The sequence below is a fragment of the Leopardus geoffroyi genome, chromosome D4, assembly GCF_018350155.1.
Source record: "Leopardus geoffroyi isolate Oge1 chromosome D4, O.geoffroyi_Oge1_pat1.0, whole genome shotgun sequence".
Lineage (NCBI taxonomy): Eukaryota > Metazoa > Chordata > Mammalia > Carnivora > Felidae > Leopardus > Leopardus geoffroyi.
The window spans coordinates 58648718-58667127 of NC_059342.1; the positions used below are offsets into that span (position 1 = coordinate 58648718).

The following is an 18410-nucleotide window of genomic DNA, read 5'->3' on the forward strand; positions in this document are numbered from 1 at the left end:
CATATTTTAGTTTTTGTTATTTATTATGATTTCACTCTGAAGGAAGAGATACTTAGTTGAGCCTAGTTGAGCCTCAAAGGCTCATAAAAAACAGATCTAAGAAGTGTTCCCCATGGAAAGATGAACAAATGGCCATTCAGAGTGGCTTGGTGCTGGCCAGACATCTTGGTACAAGAGCTCCGAAACATACTAATAACTACCATTTGTTGAGCGTTTACTCGTGCCAAGCACTGTGCTAAGGTTCCGCATGGACCATTCGTGTTATCCTCACAGGAAGCCTACAGTGAGTTCTGTTTGGGCCTCATTTATAGATGGAAAACTTGGGCATGGAGGCTGGTAACCTGCCCAAGGTCAACCAGCTAGAACACGGTGACACTGGGCTTCAAGCTAAGCAGTCTGACTTTCCTGCTGACATTCTCAATTACATGCTAGAAGAGGCACCCTCTGGAACTTTAAACTGGGATTTTGTTTGTTTGTTGTGTTTTGTTTTTTGTCCATCCCATCACATAACGGCAGCAGGCCACAAAGGTCAGGGCCCTGGGCGAGCCCTAGTTCCAGCTCTAACTCACTGGATGTGGCCCTGAGCAGGGCATCTCCCCTCTCTGGACCTACGTCTCCCGAGCTGAGCTGTCGGGTGAGCAGCTGGACGGCACGACACTCCCACCCTGCCCATCTGCGGTCGTGATATTTGTCCTGAGGGAGGCTGGGAAGTGCCAACACTGGATCCTGGACCCGCCAGATTACCTTCTCCCTCAACTCCCCACACACACTCAGCTGCCCCCGTGGTGGCTCTCAAACTCTCTCCCCCCACTGCCTCATTATATCCTTGCAACAGCCAAAGGAGGCATGCAGGGCAGGAACTGCCATCCCCTTTTCATTGATCGGAAAACTGAGGCTCAGAGAGGACAATCTATTTGCCGAAGGACAGGACAATTAAGGGGGGAAAGTCCAGGCTTACGCCCATTCCTCTGACCCCTAATCTAGTGCTCTTTCCTCCAACCCTCAGCTGTTGCTCAGATGAAAAAGGCAGAAGAGGGTGGACTTTCTTGGGCTTCCAGGTTTGGGATATTGAGGCTCCAAACATTGAACCTGGGGGCACAGCAAATCAGAGCCGGTGGTCCTGGGGACTTGGTGGCATTCTGTCTGTCCTTGTAGGCACCTATCTGCTGCCCCACTAGTGGTGTCTTTTACTTAGAGGGGACAGTGCCCAGGGGGAGCCTCATACCCCGACAGGTATCCACCATGCCAGTGTTGCCCAAACTTATTTGATGAGAAGCCTCCCTCAGTCTCCTCCCTCCATTCTAACTGCTGATGCAGAAAGACAGTCCTCAGGGGAAGAGGCCAGCAAGGACACAGGCTGGCCCCATTCCTTTGTTCTTTCAGGCAAGGGTCAGGGGGGGCACAGCGGAGGGCAAGACTGCCAGGCCCTTTACCAGTAGGGGGGTGAGCAGGGGGCCTGGCACCCCAGCCGCTGTCCTCCCTGGCAGGTAGGCACAGTGGCTGCCCCATGGGCAGGCCTGTGGCCCAAGGACACACCTGCCGAGAATTAGTCCCAATCAGGACGGCCCCAAACTGCTGATGATGCAGGAGCAAGCTGGCCATGTCACTGGTTTGCAAATGGTGAGCCGCTTCTGAACCGTGGCCCGGGCTGGTAGAGCAGGGGTTTAAGTTAATATTTAATGTGGCATATAAACGATGGAGAGAAATCGACTCATTCTCTAATGAGACCTTCCCTGCACAGCATGGAGTGTAAGGGCCGAGATGGAGCAGGACGGAGGCCACCTCCTCCCCCGGCCCCGCACTCTAGGCTGGCACTGCCCAGCTAGAGTCCTGGGCTGGCTCACAGTCCAACTGAGCGCCAACTACGCTCTGGGCTTTGTGGGGAGGGGAGAAGGTAAGGCGTGGGGCCGGAAGACTCAGGGTCTCCCTGAAGAGTTCAGAACTGTGTCAACACATCCATGAACACAAGGGAATAAAATTACTGCCATCCTAACAGCTCCTGGAGGCATTCCTTCAAGGTGTTCTAACACTTCTCAGGAGGGTCAGCAACTGCCCCCTAGAGGGTGCTCTGAAAACTTGTGGGGGCTTTTCTATAATTGAGAGGCATCCCTGCCTTGCAGAGGAAGAGTCCCCACAGCGACGTTTCCTTTCATCTTGCATTCTGTCATGTCCTGCCAAACAGGACAGGTGAAAAATCTGTTTATAATTATTTGAGTCTAGCACTGAACTTCATTTACATATAAATGTGAACTTGCAATCTCCATGGTCTTAATATACACTGAATTTTCTAGGAATGCAACTACTGTGTAAACCGAGAAAAGCTCCTAGCTTATTTTACTTGGAATTTTGCCAAGAGTTCCTCACCTAATTCATAAAATCAGGCTCGCAGTATGAGTAAGTAGGAGTCCCTAAGTCTGCGTTCAGGGCCGTGGCATTCATAGTGATTCTGTGCATGGGGCAAGCCCCGAACTACTTCATTATTTCTTGCAGTTCAAACACGCAGGGTATTTGCTTATCAAAGTACATAGTATTTCATTATAAACAATTTCGCTTTCATTCTTCCTATATCTCATGATTAAGGCTTTATTTTGATTTAACTTGAAGTCAGATGTGATCTTAATTTCCGGAGAGTAAAGGGGCATTGTTAATATTTGCTATCCCAGGGCGCCCGGGGGGGCACAGTCAGTTGAGTGCCCGACTCTTGATATTGGCTCAGGTCATGATCCCCCAAGGTTGTGGGATTGAGCCCTGCATCAGGTACTGTGGAGCCCGCTGGGGATTCTCTTTCTCTCTCCCTCTGCCTCTCTCCTCAGCTCATGCGTGCACACTCTCTCTCTCTCAAATAAATAAAATGAAAAAAAAAATACTTGCTATCCCAAGGGGATGCTAGGTGGGACTGGGAAGAGAACCCCAACACCACAATGCCCCATAAAGCAGGAGAAGAGCTGGAGATCTTCTAAAGAATCCTCATTACACAAGCCTCTGACCTGCCTGTGTGTGCCTCTGCCCCTGTGTGTATGTCCTTTGTATTTTTTCACACCAATGGGATCATACTTAACATAGTATTATACAAATTGCTTATTTATTTAAAAATTTATCTTGGAGGGGCGCCTGGGTGGCTCAGTCGGTTAAGCGGCCGACTTCGGCTCAGGTCATGATCTCACGGTCCGTGAGTTCGAGCCCCACGTCGGGCTCTGTGCTGACAGCTCGGAGTCTGGAGCCTGCTTCAGATTCTGTCTCCCACTCTCTCTGACCCTCCCCCGTTCATGCTCTGTCTCACTCTGTCTCAAAAATAAATAAAACATTAAAAAAAAATTTAAAACAATTTATCTTGGACCTTTATTCATTTCAGCACAGACAGCTCTACTTAATTATTTTTAATTGGTTTAATTGGTTTGCGTAGTATTTTGTGTTATGAAGGAGCCATAATTTATTTAACCAGCTCCTATTGACAGACACTGCCTTGTGGCCATTTGTTTGCCGTTATAAATAATTCTATAATTATTATACAGATAAAGGTATCACTGTACATTCATGAATATATCTGTGACTTGATTATGAAAGTTCTGGGTTAGAGGGTAGGTAGGTGCATTTACATTTTTGACAGATATTGCCAAATTTCCTTCCAAAACAGGTTACACTGATTTGTAACAGTGGATGAAAATATTTGTTTCTCATACCTTCTCCAACACTTGCCCTCCAGAAACATTTCAATCTGCAGTAAGCTAATTGACTTTTTTTTTTTTTTTTAAGTTTATTTATTTTTGGGACAGAGAGAGACAGAGCAAGAACGGGGGAGGGGCAGAGAGAGAGGGAGACACAGAATCGGAAACAGGTTCCAGGCTCTGAGCCATCAGCCCAGAGCCCGACGCGGGGCTCGAACTCACGGACCGCGAGATCGTGACCTGGCTGAAGTCAGACGCTTAACCGACTGTGCCACCCAGGCGCCCCGCTAATTGACTTTTTAAAGTGTCTCATGACTGTTTTAATTTGCAGTTTTAAAATTTTTTTTTTCAACGTTTATTTATTTTTGGGACAGAGAGAGACAGAGCATGAACGGGGGAGGGGCAGAGAGAGAGGGAGACACAGAACCGGAAACAGGCTCCAGGCTCTGAGCCATCAGCCCATAGCCTGACGCGGGGCTCGAACTCACGGACCGCGAGATCGTGACCTGGCTGAAGTCGGACGCTTAACCGACTGTGCCACCCAGGCGCCCCTAATTTGCAGTTTTAAAACTATGAGTCAGGTATGTACCTTTTCATGTGCTGTTGGACATCTGTATTTTTTCCAATGAATTTATCCAGTCTTGACCTGTTTTTCCTACTGATTTTTTTCTTATTCATTTCTAAAAGCCCTTTACGTATTTAAAAAAAATTTTTTTTCAACGTTTATTTATTTTTGGGACAGAGAGAGACAGAGCATGAACGGGGGAGGGGCAGAGAGAGAGAGGGAGACACAGAACCGGAAACAGGCTCCAGGCTCTGAGCCATCAGCCCAGAGCCTGACGCGGGGCTCGAACTCACGGACCGCGAGATCGTGACCTGGCTGAAGTCGGACGCTTAACCGACTGCGCCACCCAGGCGCCACTAAAAGCCCTTTACATATTAAGAAAATTAGCTTTTGTCATTGGTGTTCCACTTTTTTCCCCTAATTTTGTTGTCTTTTGAATGTTTTTACATACAGACAAAAGACTTACATTTTTAACAGTCATTTAGACTAGTTTTCTTTGTCTTTTATATTTGGAACAGATTTTAAAAGACCTTCCCTGCTCTAAGATTCTAAAAAAAGTATCCCTCATTTTTTTCTAGTTTATTATGGTTTCATTTTTTACATTGAAAGTGTAGATCAACTAGGAATTTATTTTGATATAAAAAGTGAGGTATGTATCCAACAAGCCTAGTTGTCCCAACACCATTAACTGAACGATTTATCTTTTTCTCTACCTATTTGAAATATTACATTTATAAATACCCATATCTATTTGGATCTATTTCAGGACGCTCTAGGCCATTATATGTGTCCATAGCTTCAGTTTCATTACTAATAGTTTTAGGGGTGTTTGGCTGGCTTAGTCGGGAAAGCAAATGATTCGTGATCTTGGGGTCGTGAGTTCAAGCCCCACACTGGGTGTAGAGATTACTTAGATAAATAAGTAAGTAAACAAATAAACTTAAAAAAACAAAAAATAGTTTTAAGTGCTGCTGCTTTATCATAATGTTTTTAAATAGGCTACAACTTTTGCTCATTTCCCTATTTCAGAATTTTTTAGCTATGCTTCAATGCTTATTTTTGCAGTATTTGGTATCATTTTGACATGTTCCCCCCAAAAAATTCTGTTGCTATTTTGATTGGGATTCCTTTGAATTAGTAGATTACTTAGAAGAAACTGACAACTTTATGATATTGAGTCTTCCTCCCCAAGAACAAGTTATATCTCTCCATTTATTCTTTTATGTCCCTTGGTGGAGTTTAAAGTGAATTTTTCCTCAGCATTGGTTTTTTTGGTACTATTGTTAAAGGACTCTTCTATTATTTTTCTAGCTAGCTATTGTTTACTCACAAAAAAAGCTAATGATTATATTTATAATTAGAATACTTCCAATATTTCAACATCAAGCATACCGTTATGCAAAATCAAGCAAAATAGAGACATGGGTAAACTTTTTAAAAATAAACTAAATTTTAAAGAATTTTAATAAAGTAAAATAGCTCAGAATTGCACATGATCACGATGTGGTCCTAGATACAGTAAGAGCTCTTCATTTAATGTAACCCTGACTTTCCCCTACAGCCTTCATCTGCCACCGCGTATCTTTCTTTCATGGCCCTATGTGGTCCTCCAGAGAAATATCCCTTCGGCAATGAACACCCAGGAAAACACACCTCTCTGGAAGGGCATGCAAAAGAGCTCAGTATCTCTACTTTCTGCAGAGCAAGGCAGAAAATATTTCTTCCAAAGTAGCCATCCACTACCTGAGTGCTTTTAAAATTGTACAGCAGGTAATTTCATGTGTTTTTAGGAAAGATGAAAGTGAAAAGCAACACAAGTAGTAACAATGGGTCAGAGACTAGAATTATCTCCAAAATTAATTTTTTTTTTTTTTTTTTAAAGATCAAGCATGATTCTGACTTGGGTCTGGAGTACAAACAAGTCTTTGGTCAAAGGTTTACCTGAAAACCCAATCCACACCCAGACCCACTGCCTGGGTCAACTGAAACCTTCTGTGACATCAAGGGAGAGGACCTCATGGGACATCTGTGCTGTTAGTAAAGCCCCACTCTAACGGAGGCTCCCCACCCTCTATCCCTGTCCCAGTGCTGACACCTCCCCACCTGTGCTGGTTCAGCTGCCCCCAGACGCTTGCCAAGATCTGCAAACAGGGCCTCCACTGCTTCTGTCTGAGCCCCACGAGCCTCAGTGCCAACCTATCAGCACAGGTCTCAGAGCTGGGTTCTCTCTGTCTCGGAACCTACGTGACATCAAGCCCTCTCCCCTAAAACTCAAACCTGAGCACAATCCCCAGCTTCCCCAACACAACCATAGCCCGCCTGCACTTCTAAGAAGCCCTTGTCTCTGTTACTTCTTACCGTGTCCTGCCTACCAGCCTACAGGAACATCCTGCTACCCCCCGCTGGACCCCAAGGCTCTGGCCCAAGTGCTCCCCTTGAGCCTCCTATTATCTGTCTATATAGTATCTGAGACTGCTTCCTGCCTGCCAGCTCTGACAAACTTCCAGGGTCCGTCCCCCCATGTTATCCCACTGCTGCTGGAGCAGGAAGAGGTGTCTGCCTAACTCAGCCCTAGTGGTCCAGACTTTTCTGCAGCAGCAAACCCAACAATGTGACCGGCCACCACGAGAAGGCTCTGAGAGGAATAACAGCAACATGTATTGGGTGCTTGCCGTGTGCTAAATAAGAGTCTAAACACTTTATATGTATTAATGAATTAATCCTCACAATAACACCATTCCCACTGTAGAGATTTTTTTTAAAAACATAGCTCAGAATCCTTATACATTTACCCAAGATTACACAGTTAGTCAATGGCAAGTTCAAATCCAGCAATGTGCCTCCAGGATCCAAACTCAATCTTTACACTGACGGCTAAAGAGGCTGGCCCTGGGCCTTCCAGAAAGGCAGCTACTTTGCATAGGCCAAGCACCTTCCAGCCGAAACCTCTTACCCTTCCTGACTCAGTCTCTGCCTGGAAACCCGAAATACCAATGCCAATCTGCCAGGAGTCTGCTCCTTCTCAAGTCCTACCAAGCAGGGTTGCCCTTCTCGTGAGAGGGATAAATCCCAGACCTCTGAACCTCCTGGCTGTATCCACAGGAGATCCCGAAGTCACCACAGCCCTTCTTGTCATGGGCCTTTCTTGCCACCTGTCCCAGCCCACAGCCCATTTGACACTCGCTCTCCGCTGGCTTTATCAGAGCAAATACAGCCATGATTCATCACAGCTGCAGCTCTGGGCCCCGGCAGTATCCTGCCTGACCGATTCCAGGGCCCCAGAACCTTACTAAAACAAAAATGGCCCGTCAAGTCCAAAAGCACCAAGCCACTCTTCCCCCCGCCCATGCAGGCACTCTCAGTCTCCCTCTGTCAGTCTCTCTCTCTCTCCCCCACCCCAGGTGCCCTCACCTGTCACAATGGGGTAGGACTGTGGCCCGGGCACGCTGCTCCCAATGTCGGTGGGAGTGGGGCTGGTCAGGTTGGCCTTCATGTCATCCAGCCCTCCAGCCAGCGAGGCCATAGCTGAGTACTCAGTGGTCTGAAAGAGGAAACAAAACAGAAATGTCTCAGCATCAAGACTCCAAAGCACCCCAGCCAAACGCCACCACCACATTCTGGGCTTCAGCCACCTCGCTGGGCTAGCCCAGGCCAGCGCCAGGGCCCACGGGGGGCTCGCAAACCCCCCAGTGTTGAGAAGGCAGATTCAGCTCAATAGAGCAAGACAGGTATCCAGAGTCGACAGTTCTCCCCGGGTGAGGAGGGAGGTGGGCAGGAGTCAGGTGCAGCTTCACAAGAATTCAAACCTAGCTTCTTGTGGCCTGCAGGTTCCATTTGCCCAGCCCCAGTGGCCACCGACAATGTCTTGAATACAGGGAGGGAGATATCAGTAACTAAAAGCAAGGCGGAAATAACAGTCTTGTTGCCAAGAGGATAGAAAGAAAAGTTTCTGATTTCAATGCTCTTAAACCACAGATGCAGAATCACAGACACAAGGTTAAAAGGACTTTGAGACCTCATCCATGCCAAACTCTCAATTCACAGATGACTAAACTGAGGCCCAAGGCAAAGAGGGCTTTGTCCATGGCCAATGGGGCAGAATCCCAGTCCAGGGAGTAGTCCACCAGAAACTCTCACTCAAAATCCAATACATCAAACCAAATGAACCACAGTTTGGTAAGTGTGTTGAATTCCGGCAGCATGTAAACTATGTGCTGCAAATTGTGAGGTGCACACATCTGATTTACCAAGTCCACAGCAGCCATGGGCACTTGGCCCAGGGTCATGCTCCTTCCTTTAAGCCATTTCATGAAATCAGAGCTTGTGATGAGTCATTTCCTTGACATCCTAGCCACTGTCAAATGGCCTCCAGAAGATGCCAACCTGGGCCTTCCCACTCAGAGACAGACCAAATTATAAGTGTGAGTTCCAGGCCTCTTCCTTCCACGCAACCCCCAGGCCTAGTTTCGGGTACAGAAAATATCTGCAAACGCCCAAGCCAAAGAATTTGGTTGTGTATGCCAAACTCTTGGCATGAGCAATTCCCTCCAGGACGCTGGCATCGCAACGGAGGGCACATCCTTGTCTGTCCAGGGTTACATCCTTGGCAGACAGGGACAGGGAAGGAAGCCGCCTTCTGAAAGGAGACACAGGCACCTTGGGGAGGATGCTGAGGACTGAGCCACAGGGAAGGGAACCAGGGGAGCCACTGAGCAAGTGGCAGGCAGAGAGGACTCAGACTCGGGTACATTCCTGGTGCTTCTCTCTGCATCTGAACTAGAAAGTACTTCCTGGGCAGCTTAGCCTGGGGTGGTGGGCAACAGTGAGTCCACGAGGGTGCAGGCCCAGGCACCCTGCCGTGAGTCTCACCGAGGACAGCTCTGTCCAGAGCTCTGGGGCTCTCAATCATCTCCAGCAGAGGCTGATTCGGAAACATGCAGAGAAGAGCACAGGCTTCTACAGGAGAAGGACATGATAGGGACACGCCTCCCCGACTATATCACTATAAAGCTGTAGTAATTAAGACAGGGTAGGATTGGCACAGGGACAGATAAATAGATCAATGAAACAGAAGCGAGTCCAGAAACTGATCTGTGCATAGATGGAACCTTGATATATGACAGAGGTGATGTACAAATCAGCAGGGAAGGACGGACTCTAATAAACAGTGCGGGGGTAACTGGTTATCCATTCAGAAACAAGGGGGAAAAAAGAAATTGGATCTTTACTTTATACCAGACACAAAAATCAATTCCAGGTGGATTGGAGACCTAAATGGGAAAGGCAAAGGCATTTAACGTGGTCGGCTCTAGGTCCAGTCAAAAATCCTTGGGAACAAACCTGCCCTTCAAGAGGAAACAAGTGGTTCTGGGATGCTCACCACAGGGTGGGTCCTAGTCATCCTGCCACCCTGATCCAATGCCTCTTCCTCCAGGAAGCCCTTCCTAACTACCATTTCTTAGGAGGCAGGAGCCCTGCCTTTGCCCCACTGGCCTCACCATGAGGTGTCAGGGCAGTAAGAACCATAATCTTCACAATCACGTCAAAAGCTCACATTTATTGATCAATTGCTCTGTGTCAGGAGCTTTACCTGAATCTTCCATTTAATCCTCACAGTACCTCCACGAAATAGGTTCTATGTTATCCCCATTTTACAGATGACGAACTGAGACTTGTTATAGAAAGGAAGTAGCTTGCCTAAAGTCACACAGCTTCTAGGTGCCAGAGCCAGGATTCCAAACTGGATCGATCTGACTCCAAAGTCTTGACAGTTACTCTAATGATTTCCATACCGTAAATCCTGTCCTATAAACAGATGTGAAATCAATTTGCTAGTGCCAATGTTTTAAAAAAAAATGAAATTAGAATGGACTAGAACAGAAAAATATCCAAGGTTCCCACACACAGAAAAAAGAAGCCCTGTTTTATAAATCTTTGTTTCACATAGAAGCGGAGATGAAAAGATCTTTCTTGCTTTATGTCAGGACCAGCAAAGTCTTCATTCTATGCAGCAAGGAGCTGTTGGGAAAAGGTCACTGTCTAGACTTCATTCCCTGTAGAAGGAGACTTGGTCATGGCATTAGCCATTAGGCATTTGCTGAAAAAGGACCTTGGAAGTAAAGCTCACTGGACAGCTCCTTCAGCGTATCGCCATGAGCAAAGACAGGAGGTCAAAACACTTCTGTAAGGGTCTCTTCTGAGATGGTGTCTTCTAGGGTTCCTGGGACCCTGGGGTAGGGGACAGGGCCCCTTCCTCTCTGTGTTACCAAGGGCGCTGGTGGAGGCCTGAGCATAATGAATGTTCCGTATTTATTGAGCCTTTCTTGTGCACAAGATACATGTGAAGCCCAGACATGCTCTTTGACTTTCATCCACAAGCCCCAAGGGAAAAGATATGTGGCCCAGAAACTTTATCGAAGGGGAGCAGGAACACAGAGACATTAATTGACCATGGAGTAGGAAGCGGCCAGGAAAGTGTTCTTGCCCAGGCTTTATTCAGCCTGGGTCTGAGCTGTCCCGAACCCTCAAGGCCGATAAGAGCTGAAGAAAGGTTCAGAGGGAAGAGGACAGGAGTGGTCTGAAACAGGGCACATGACAATAGTTGAAGGAAGTGAAACTAGAAGAGGCAAAGACGGAAAGGTAGTCCAGCTGGGATCCGCCTGCGAAGGGTTTGCACAGTGAACACGTGGATGAACAAATGAATGAGTGACCTTTAGGCAGTCCAGGCAGCAATCTCAATGAAGAGTCAGCATCCCTGCGCCCCTCCCCACCCCACTGCCAGACCTACCCTTCCTAGATGCCAGGCTGGGCAGCTGGGTCTGCAAGGGAGAGCCTTTATTTCCCCCAAGAAAGCAGAGCCCAACCTGAGTTTCAGAAAATTGCAAGAGGGTGGCCAATAGGGATATTTCTTCATTTCTTTGATGTCCCGTTAGAAGGGTCTTTTTGCTATTTGATTTTGTTTTAGTCCATAAATTCATTGTCAGAGTTTTCCCGGTCACTGGGCACCAGGGTGGCTCAGTCGGTTGAGCGTCTGACCCTTGGTTTTGGCTCAGGTCATGATCTGACAGTTCATGAGCTCGAGCCCCACGTCGGGCTCTGCTCTGACGTCGCAGAGCCTGCATGGGATTCTCTCTCTCCCTTTCTTTCTGCCCACCCCACCCCCCGGCTTGTTCTCTCTCTCAAAAATAAATAAACTAAAAAGCATTTTACAAAAAGTTTGCCCAGTCACTTTGACAGTTGAGTTTGGATCACCTTTCCAAGACACCAAATCTTTAACTTGTGTTACACATGTGCTAGGAGGTCTCAAAATCCAGTCTCCCAACCACCACTGGCTGCCAGAAGGTAAAGTGAATGTCCCTAAAGAGTGGGGACTCTGGGGACAGGGGACTTAGAAACCGGCCCTCAGCAGCCCTTTGCCAACTGTCCCTCCTACCACCACCACCTTGCAGGTCTTGCCCCCTGCCTAGTCTCTCCTCTTTGGTGGGATTCACAGTGCTCACCCTGCTCCTGTACGAGCCAGGGGATGCTGCCATTGAGGTTGATGTGTACTTTTTCCCTAAGTCCTCGTCACTGCCTGTCCCTTTGAGCTGCTATGATTTTGAAAGGAAGCTGCACTCTCTCCAGTCTCCTGCTTCTTTGTTACAGTGGCTACTCTACAGCCTGCCTCTGCCCGGAGGACTTGTCTCACTCAGTTACTTACAGAACTCCTACACTGTCCACAAGACTTAGCTCAAATGTCACCTCCTCAGTGAGGCCATTCCTGGGCCCCACATGCTACAATGGAATCATGACTCCCTTGTCTATGCTTCCACACTTGATGGCATTTTCCACAAACCTCCATGATCACTTTTCACCATGTTTAATGGCTGTTTGTCTATCTCTTTCTAGGTTGCCTTGAGAGCATGGAACATCCCTAGAGCCCCTGAAGTGCTTTTTGAATGAATGAATGAATATATGATCCAGTAGCATGACATCAACCACAACACTCCAAAATTAACTGAGAAGTGTTTCAACAAGAACTCCAAGTGATATGTCAACCTTCCCCTGCCCCCCTCCCACCTCTCCCCTCATCAAGTCAGGTGACCAGAAAACAATGCCTTTGTCCACCCTTAAACGCTCTGGGGAAGTGCTTTCACTCATCTGTGATAACATATCAGGCATTCAACATTTGTTAGAGGAAACAGAAGCACCATACAAAAAAAAAAAAAATTGTTAACCTCCGAAGACACTGCCACTGAATATTCAAAGTCCTTGCCAATCCCTCCTGCAATTCAGTACCCCAGAAGCCAGTTTTTTCTCCTGATAAATGGTTAACCTGCCTATGGCTGAACAACAGGAACACTGGAAACCACTATATATCCCTTTTTGCATTGGCTGCCAGGAAGCTCAGTCTATTTCAGTGTTAAACCACCACAACCACATCATTGCTTGCACCTGGTGTTATGATCTTCCCTTTTTCACTACATAATTTCTGAACTTTCTTTTCAGCCTTAACTTACTAATTTAGATACATGTAATTGTTTATTTTTCAGGACACCTCAAGTCCTTTGTGAAAATGGAGGCTGGGAGTGGTAGAAAGAATGACAGAAAAAGAAAAAAAGGAAGATCAGGAGAGAAAAAGAGAAGAGAGAAGGCATTGTTGGTGCCTCTGGGAACAGTGACAATTTACTTCTATTTCTCATAGTTATTTGGGAAGCCAAGGGCTGAAGATGACTGAACAAGGGCAGTCACATGCGCGGAAGTGTGCTGGTGCGCCTACATTGGCAACATAGCTCTGCTCTCCTCCCCACCACTGACAGTCACAAGGCAACAGCTGCGTCCCACATTTCCAACTTCTCTGAGCTCTTAGGGTTCTTTCTTAGAGTATTATTTTGGGCTTCTGCTCCCTTCCCACCAGGGCCCCCTGGTGCCATCCTTGACTATGACCCAGAAAGATAAATGAACCGAAGTCGGCAATTCACAGACTGTCCACTCCAAGGCAACCAACTGGGATAAAACTCTCTGCCTGCTGCCACAGATTCTTGGGAGGGCTCAAGGTCAAGCCCGCCAGGGATGCACACCCTCCTCACAGCGGACACCGTGCTCCAGATGATGGAAAGTCTTACACACTCCCGTGTCTGAGCCAGACGGATACTCAGGGTCATCTTCCCCAACCTGGAAAAACTGAGGTTCGGGGAGGGGAGTGGACTTCCTCAGCTCATGTTTATCTGTATCACTCATAGCCTTTGACCCTGTGGTAGAAAGAACAGTGAACTAGGAGCAATAACACAGGGCTCTCCCCCCAGCGCTGCCTCTTTCTCACCTGTGTGACCTGAGGCAGGCCAGGCCAGCTCTCAGAGCCTCCTTGTCCTCATTAATAAAAGGAGATTTCAGTCGAACCCCTTGCTGCCTGCCTGCCAGGGCGAGCATGAGGATCTGAAGGATAAGGACAGGGACGGCACTTTGGAAACTAAGCACCACAAGGGATAAGGAATCCTAAGGGGGACTCCAGGAGGCACGTGCTCCTGGAACGTGGGTGCTGGGCGTCATTCGGGTCCCTAGGAAATTACCTGGAAAAGGACTGCCTGGGGCTGCACCAAGTATTGTCTCATCAGCACGGGGCACCACTGCCATAGCATGGAGGAGAGAAGAAACACAGACACGTGAGAAGGAGGGCAGCATGAAGAAGCGCAGGGCATGGGGACAAGGCTGCAGGGCTGGCTACCTCTGGTGGCTACCTCGGCCAGAGAGGCTTCCCCATCACCTGCTGAGCTCCTCCAGGCTCGCTGCCGAGCTTCAGATGGCCTCGGCAGCTGGGCCAGTGCCAGGCCAACTGCTCCCAGCCTGTGGGACCACACACCTGCCCACCTATACACCTTCCCAGAGGAGGGCACAAGCTGGAGTGGGGGAGGTGTGTCCTCAGGGCCTGGCCCGATGACCTGAGATTGAGGAGGCAGAGGTGTCTGGATGCCTAAGGCAGCTGGGGTGGAGCCCGGCCCTGGGGGCAGGTGTCTCCCTTCCCGGGCCTCTGCCTCCCCAGCTGCCTGAGGACGTGCCCGTGATCTCCACTCCCCCTGCCACCGCCGATGCTCTTTGCCTCTATAACCGGCCACATGACAAGGTGTGGGTGCCCTGTTCAACAGATGAATTCCAAGGCAAGAAAAGAGAGATGGAGGGAATCTTATAGGTTAGAGAAGACTTGACACGTATCAGTGGGTCACAGTGTGGACCCTGATTCCAACAAATAAACTGTAAAAAATACAGCGATGAAAGAATTATTATGACATATTATGAAACTATTGTAAATGCAAACACAAACTGTGTATTTGAAATATTTGAGGACATTACAGATTTGCTAACTTTTTAGATGTGATCATGGAGTCATGGTTATTATGCTTGTTAAGGCCTCATCTTTTATTATTTATTTTCATTTATTTATTTTTTTTGATGTTTATTTTCGAGAGAGAGAGAAAGAGACAGAGCACGAGCAGGGGAGGGGCAGAGAGAGAGGGAGACACAGAATCTGAAGCAGGCTCCAGGCTCCGAGCTGTCAGCACAGAGCCAAACACGGGGCTCGTACTCATGAGCCATGAGATCATGACCTGAGCCAAAGTCGGACGCTTCACCGACTGAGCCACCCAGGTACCCCAGGCCTCATCTTTTAAAGTCATTCTAAAACATTTGCAGATAAAGTGAAACGATGTCTGGAGTTTGCTTCAAAATAAAACTAAGAGAGTTCACTGCAGTTACCCTGTGGTCTATGTACACAATGGATAAATGTGGTCTCTCTATGCAGCGGAGTACTGCTCAGCAGTAAAAAGGAACGAGGCTCTGAGGCATGTGACGATACAGGTGAGCCTCAGAAGCATGCTACGTGAAAGACGCCAGATGCTAAGTGGGACGTCCAGAACTGACAGAGCTACAGCCACAGAAAGCAGAGCAGGGGTCAGCTAGAGCTGGCGCGAGAACAGGGGTTGATTATGAATGCACACAAGGGATCTCCTTGGAGTGACAGGGTTGTTCTAAAACCGGGCTGTTGGTATTGGTGACACAGCTCCATAAATTACTAAAAATCGCTGACTTGTATACTTCAACTGAGTGAATCTTATGATATAAAAATTCAAATTCAATAAAGCTGTTACAAAATAAAGCAGAGTGTGGGGAGAAGTGGGGGTACCTATGGAACAGGTCTAGCCATGAGTCGAGAATCGTTGAATCCAGGGGCAGGATGCTTATAGGTTAATTAGACTATTTTGTCTACTTTTGAAATTCTCCATAATTAAAGTCAAAAACCCGAAATAGCACGTATTTGAGTCATGACCCCACTTGCCAGCACCCATCAGCTGTCCAACAAACACCTGCAGAATAATGAGAGCACCCCAGAGGATGAGGAAATGGCCAGGAATTTGCTCTCTTGAAGTCTGTTCCTTCTCCATCTTCGGGGACTCCAAGGTTCCAAACACAGGAAGCATAAGGCTTCCGGTGTGCCTGGCCCTTTCCAGCCTGCAAAGTCCCTGCAGGCCCATTACGTCCTTGGGAATCCTGGAGTGCAGGCAGACACAGGGACGGGGCTCAGAGAGGGGAGCCCAGGTGTGCCAGCTCCAAGCTCAGTGCTGGCCCGTTACCCCAGAAGCGGAGTTGGGATTAGAGAAGACTTTACTACCAGCCCTGAAGAGAAAGCTCACACACGTGCAGTGGGACGTCCTCCTCTCTACAGGCTGAACTCCACTCCTCCAGCTAGGGAGAGAGCTCTCTGAGTCTGCAAGCAAGGAGGAAGGTTCCACACTTTTAAACCTGGGCACACAAAAACTGCACCTGCACAACATATGTTAAGGAATAGTTCTGTCTTGATTATAGTGGATCAGACCAATTGGCAGGGAGCCTGGAGACCGGACACTGCCTTGGACTCCCGTTTGACCTGAGGCAGACCCCGCCCTACTCTAGGTCTCAGTGACTCCAGCTGTCAAATGAGGGAGATGGACCAGAACTGTCAGGGCCGCTCTGCCTTTGAGGCCTCACCCAGGGTCTGTGCTCCACGCAGGTGTGGTCCTCACCGTGTGCATTGGGTTTCACCTTGACGTGGCTGAGGTCAGGCTTAGCCCACATTCTATGGGTCAGTGAAGGCGTCGCCCATTCTACCCAGGTCCCTGAATCCAGACGCCTGGCAGTCATCAGGGGAAGAATATGGCCTAGGAAGCCCACCAGCCCTGGATCCAGGAAGATGGGCCAAGTTCGTGCTATGTGGAACTAGGCCAGGCACGTTCTCGGTCCCTTTTCTCATGTGTTACATGAGGATATATGACCTTCCTCACAAGGTTGTGAGAAGGCACAAGGTAGGTGATAAGAGTGTCAAGGCCTTGAGGGCAGTCCTTTTTATTCTCATTTTTTGATTCCTCGGGGCCAGACGTGTAAACAAACACTTGAAAAATGCCGAAGAGGGCAATAGGAGGGATCCCGTGTTGGGGGTACTGTTCTGTATCTTAAGTCTCTCAACACCACTATCCCGATGTGATATTGTACTATAGCTTTCCAAGATGTTACCACGGGGAGAGACTGGAAAAGGGTATACAGAATCCTTCTGTGTTATTTCTTATAAGTGCACGTGGACCTACAATAATCTCAAAATCAAAGTTTAATTTAAAAAAGAGCAAAAAATAAAAAACAAGGTTTTAGCATTCCATCCCCACTAAACCTAATAAAGATGAATTCAACTTCTGGGGCACCTGGGTGGTTCAGTAGGTTAAGCATCCGACTCTCGATTTCGGCTCAGGTCATGATCTCATGGTTCGTGGGTTTGAGCCCTGTGTCCGGCTCTGGGCTGACAGCACAGAGTTTGCTTGGGATTCTCCCTCCTGGTCTCTCTGCCCCTCCCCCACTCTCACGTGCATTCTCTCTCAAAATAAATAAAGTTAAAAAAAAAAGATGAATTAAACTTTTAAAAAATGTTTGCTATAAGTGAACATAAATGATGCTTTCAAGAGTACTCCATAACCTACACTGGTACTGTTAGTATTGACTGAGGGAAAGAACTGCCAAGGATTCTGAATGACCTGCCCCTTCCAGGAAGCTTTCCCCGTTTCCCCTCTTGTGTGTTCCTAGAACACCAAAGTGGTCATACCTCTGTCACCACCCTTATCACTTTGCATCATACACCTAATTGTTTAGGGCCCTCATGCCCCAACTAGAGTGTGAACTTCAAGGGGATAGAACTATGTCTCCCTCATCTTAGTGACAACAGCTCCTGGCCCAGTGCCCAGCTCTGTACAGATGTGACATAAATGCCCGTGGAACCAAATGAACTGGGACAGGTACCCTGGCCCGGCTCTGCCGATAGTACCAGAGGTGCTTCCCAGGGTCACCGAGAGGATAAGTGATCTCAGGGTGCTTTTATTTATCAGAAAGTACTAGGGTGTGGGTGAGACATGCCCTCTATTCATTTGGCTCTCCAGCTCTGTGCCCGTGCTTGTGCCACAATGGATTGCAGTGAAATCAAGGGGCTTCCAAGAAGAGACCTGCGAAATGTAACTGACTCATCTCTCCTTATTCTGTTTGCACCCTGCCGGCACACCCCCCACGATGCACTCTCAGTGATGTGGAGTAGCAGGGAAAGCCCCAGGGAGGGGGTTGAAATGAGATACTGTAGTTTCTGTCCGAGAGAAACTTTCCCAGCAATGACTAACCGGGAGGTCCCCTATTTCCTCCCTGACCACTTAGAGAATTTTATGGGCCCCAAATCTCAGGGCCCAAAGGAGCTCGGGAATTACGACAAAGGCTGATCTTTTATCCGATGCTTGAAACCCACTAGTGATGGAGAACTCACTGCTTCCTGAGGCAACCACTCCAAGGCCGTCCAGCTCAGCCTTGAGGAAGTGCTAAAACTGTCCCTTTAGGGACACTGCTCCATACACTGGTCTTGGGGCTCCAGTCCCAACAAATGTCCTCTTGGGCCACGGGTGGCAGCGTCCCTCCCTCCTGGGTCCGATGCAGGGCTCACAGTCGTCCACTCCTCCTTCTGGACATGTTCTCTCTGGGGCATAAGAAGCTTCCTTCTGCTCTTCTGGTGACCTCATCACCTGGCTGACTCACGCTGTTCTCAATCAACTCAGGGCTCACTACAAGTTCATTAGAAATGGCAAGCGATTGTGTATATGATTTTTTTTAAGTGTTCCTTTTCTCCCGCCTCTAACCACTGTGCTATTTGC

At 48.0% G+C, this 18410-nt stretch overlaps 1 protein-coding gene across 1 annotated transcript in view; it reads right to left on the reverse strand.

Annotated features, from left to right (window-relative positions):
- PAX5 (paired box 5) overlaps positions 1-18410 on the reverse strand; it is a 188574-nt gene that overhangs the window by 72301 nt on the left and 97863 nt on the right. Inside the window, exons 7-8 of the mRNA XM_045469080.1 lie at positions 13779-13835; positions 7642-7771 (exon numbers count right to left, since the gene is read on the reverse strand). Coding sequence (XP_045325036.1) covers positions 7642-7771; positions 13779-13835 — 187 coding nt within the window. The remainder of the gene's footprint in view (positions 1-7641; positions 7772-13778; positions 13836-18410) is intronic.